The sequence below is a fragment of the Neomonachus schauinslandi genome, chromosome 16 (assembly GCF_002201575.2).
Source record: "Neomonachus schauinslandi chromosome 16, ASM220157v2, whole genome shotgun sequence".
NCBI classification, from domain to species: domain Eukaryota; kingdom Metazoa; phylum Chordata; class Mammalia; order Carnivora; family Phocidae; genus Neomonachus; species Neomonachus schauinslandi.
Genome location: NC_058418.1, coordinates 48,095,675 through 48,099,423, shown reverse-complemented (window position 1 = coordinate 48,099,423; position 3,749 = coordinate 48,095,675). Strand labels below are relative to the sequence as shown.

The 3,749-nt window shown below is 39.4% G+C and overlaps 1 protein-coding gene across 1 annotated transcript; it reads right to left on the bottom strand.

Moving 5' to 3' along the window:
- Positions 1-330: 330 nt before the first annotated feature.
- Positions 331-818, bottom strand: LOC110579066 (28S ribosomal protein S21, mitochondrial-like). The gene is made up of 2 exons (XM_044911272.1): positions 564-818; positions 331-359 (listed from the first exon to the last, which is right to left on the bottom strand). The coding sequence occupies exons 1-2, from the start codon at positions 775-777 to the stop codon at positions 331-333; spliced, it is 243 nt and encodes an 80-aa protein (XP_044767207.1). The 5' UTR covers positions 778-818.
- Positions 819-3,749: the final 2,931 nt, after the last annotated feature.

Below are 3,749 nucleotides of genomic sequence, written 5' to 3'. Positions count from 1 at the left end.
TGTCTCTAGAACTTTCTCAGCTTCCCCAACTGAAATTCCATACCCTTTAAACACTAATTCCCCATTCCCAACCAACCCTTGGCAACCACCATTCTACTCCTACTTTTTGACTTAGTTTCTCCTTCACATAATAAAAGAGAGGGTCCACTGCTGACTATGGGATTGCTTCTATATATGCAGGCCTTCTTGCACATACGTGATTGAATTTATTGTAAGAAAGGAAGAGAAAATGGGATTGGAGAAAGAAAGGAGACGGCTGGATAGGGATTTTCATACTGGGCCTACTACCCACAGGCCTCAGCAGCCCTGCCATGGATCCAGCCGATTCTTTCACATCAAGAAGTTGATCTTATGGGCGCCTGGGTGGCTCAGTTGGTTAAGCGACTGCCTTCGGCTCAGGTCACGATCCTGGAGACCCGGGATCGAGTCCCGCATCGGGCTCCCTGCTCGGCAGGGAGTCTGCTTCTCCCTCTGACCCTCCCCCGTCTCATGTGCTCTCACTCATTCTCTCTCTCTCTCAAATAAATAAATAAAATCTTAAAAAAAAAAAAAGTTGATCTTGCGAGCCATTTCCATGTTGTAGATCCGCCGACAGGTTTCGTCGTCGTCGTTGGCGACAAGGCTTTTCATAGTACTGCCATCGCAGTACCACTGTCGCTTAATGTCCTCGAGGAGCCCATCCATGGTGAGGATTCTGTTTAGGGTCCTGTATGCACCTTCTATGTTCCCTTCCTGTACCATCACAGTCCTGGCAATGAACTTCAGATATTCTGCCATGACCTTGGAATTTAAATCTTCACTCTGCAGGAGCCAACTCCCTCAGGAACCAGCTGCCACCTGTATCTTGTATTTCTTTTGGAAAACATGTTCTTTTCAAATTATTAGCTCCAAGATTAGGTTAAAGATATATCATAAGTTTAAAATAAAATATATTCCAAGTTAATGTCATGCTAATAGCAGATGCTGAAAAACAAGAAGTTATGAAGGGATATCAACAGTCAGGGAATAGAGAAATGGCATCCATGTTATTTCCATGACACAGTTCTTTGCCCTTGGAAAGAACAGAGATTATGAATTGATAGATATTAACATCTGTGGCCAGCAGTGTTGGACAACTTTGGTGTAGGTTTAAATAAGATGGACAATTAGATCGAAGCATTGCTGGGATTTTGCCAGGCAAACATGATGAAAGGACAACAGGATCAAAAAAGTAAACAATATTTCTAAGAACCGAAGTTGAACTGAAGAACATGTTGGAGCCAGGTATGAAAGGAAGTGAAGCTACAGGGGCCTGATAGAAATAACAAACATTCCCATATGCACATAATCACTCTGTGAGAGCTTATCTATTTTATCCATGAAAATATGAAATCATCCATGCCTTGCATCCTAAATCCCAAAGCAGTTCTTCAGAGTTTCCAGCTCTGTTACTGGATAGATGCATGTTCTTATCAAGTCATTAAATCAGAACAATAATCCTCAGGATTATGTGTACATGAAAGCATTCTATAAACTATCACTGCTGTTGCTTTGAAGGAAAAATACAGAAATGTATGACAATTTTATAAAGATACTAAATAACCTAATTCCCTTTCCTAGGGAAGGATCAAGATGAGACAAGGACAGGGCGCCTGGGTGGCTCAGTTGGTTAAGCGACTGCCTTCGGCTCAGGTCATGATCCTGGAGTCCCGGGATCGAGTCCCACATCGGGCTCCCTGCTCAGCAGGGAGTCTGCTTCTCCCTCTGACCCTCCCCCCTCTCATGTGCTCTATCTCATTCTCTCTCTCTCAAATAAATAAATAAAATCTTTAAAAAAAAAAAGATGAGACAAGGACAGCTTAAAAGAGTTACAAACCTTTCCACAGAATTTAAGATCAAGCTATGCAGACTTTAGTGATGTAAAGTAGGAGTAAAGTCTACGATATTATCATATACTCATTATAAATTGCTTCTTAGACCATCAAACATTTCAGCTTAGTATTTTCCATTTAAACACCTGAAAATAAATATATTGGTTTATATGCTTTTCTTGCTTGATACATCATCTCTTAAATAATAATATCATTTTGTATCCTCTCCATCCTGCTGCATAGGGAAATGGAGCTTTGTGATAAGTGCATTATAGCAATTCAGATAATTTTATCTGCCATAATTCAAGGTTTAAGTTACAAATTCAAGGATTTCAACAGGAAAAAAAAATTTGTCTCTCTGTAAGTATGTAAGAATAAATACACAGATGATAATAACAAAATTCAAACATAATTTAACTTAGAATACTACAACAACAAATGAACTAAAATCATACACCCTATCACTTACTCATTTTACTTCAGCTATTTTAATTTCATGCTTTGGAGGAACAGAAAAACAAAAAACACAAAATAAGATCCAGTGGACATATGTCTTGCAGAATAAAAGTATTAAAATTCATGACCTTATTTCTCTGTTTTAAAGAAAATTTGGGTTCCACCTTGAGTAGCAGGAACAGTGAGTTACAATATTCTTTTAAACAAACTCTTTATTATAATCTTAATATAATACTAAGATATTATAATATCTGTTAGTCAAACTGTAGGGAGTAGTAGAAGAAAACCACACTTTAAAAAGTGTTGAAGCTGGGGCGCCCGGGTGGCTCAGTCGGTTAAGCGGCTGCCTTCGGCTCGGGTCATGATCCCAGGGTCCTGGGATCGAGCCCTGCATCGGTCTCCCTGCTCAGCAGGGAGCCTGCTTCTCCCTCTCCCTCTGCCTGCCTCTCTGCGTACTTGTTCTCTCTATCTCTCTGTCAAATAAATAAATAAAATCTTTTAAATAAATAAATAAATAAATAAAAAGTGTTGAAGCTACCAGACATTTTCTTTCTCTTGTTTATCAACATAAGCCAAAGCACCTATTAAAGCTTGCTTTGGGTGTGCATATAAAGCTACATGTGGACAAGCCAATGGAAAGGAGGTTTGTACCTATTTAAGCCAAAGGACCTGGTTACAACATTGGAGGCCTAGGTAGTTGTAGTAAGTGGAAAAATCTAGAGAAAACATGGGGAGAAATTTTCCAGTATACCAAAACGGCCATTTTTAAATAATAATACCCGGGCGCCTGGGTGGCTCAGTTGGTTAAGCGACTGCCTTCGGCTCAGGTCATGATCCTGGAGTCCCGGGATCGAGTCCCGCATCGGGCTCCCTGCTCGGCAGGGAGTCTGCTTCTCCCTCTGACCCTCCTCCCTCTCATGCTCTCTGTCTCTCATTCTCTCTCTCTCAAATAAATAAATAAAATCTTTAAAAAAAATAATAATAATAATAATAATAATAATACCCAATGTTGGGCATTTCTATCAGCAGCTGTTTTGCTCAGTTTAATTCAAAGGCTCTGTACTTGTCCCTAGAGTCAAGTCAATTTTAAAGTCATGGCCCACCAAGAGTTACCGTCGCAATTTCCAATCACTTCCCAAGAGCCTCAATGTTGAGACACTGATTTTTGTACTCAAGAGGAAGTATACTTATATGTAATTGTTAAAGTTTCAATGACTAACCTGAACATGGTTAGTTTTAATGCATTTTCATGGATAATACAATAGCATAATGAAATTTATTCCTATTATAATAAAAACACATTTCAACTAGTTCAATGATGGCAGTAGTCCAAAAACTTGATATTGAATTGCCCCACAATGCTGAGTTTTGGGAATAAAGTTATCATTAAAGAAGAGAGTGCCCTTCTTGTGTCTAGCTGGTACAAAAGAAGTCACAAGGGTA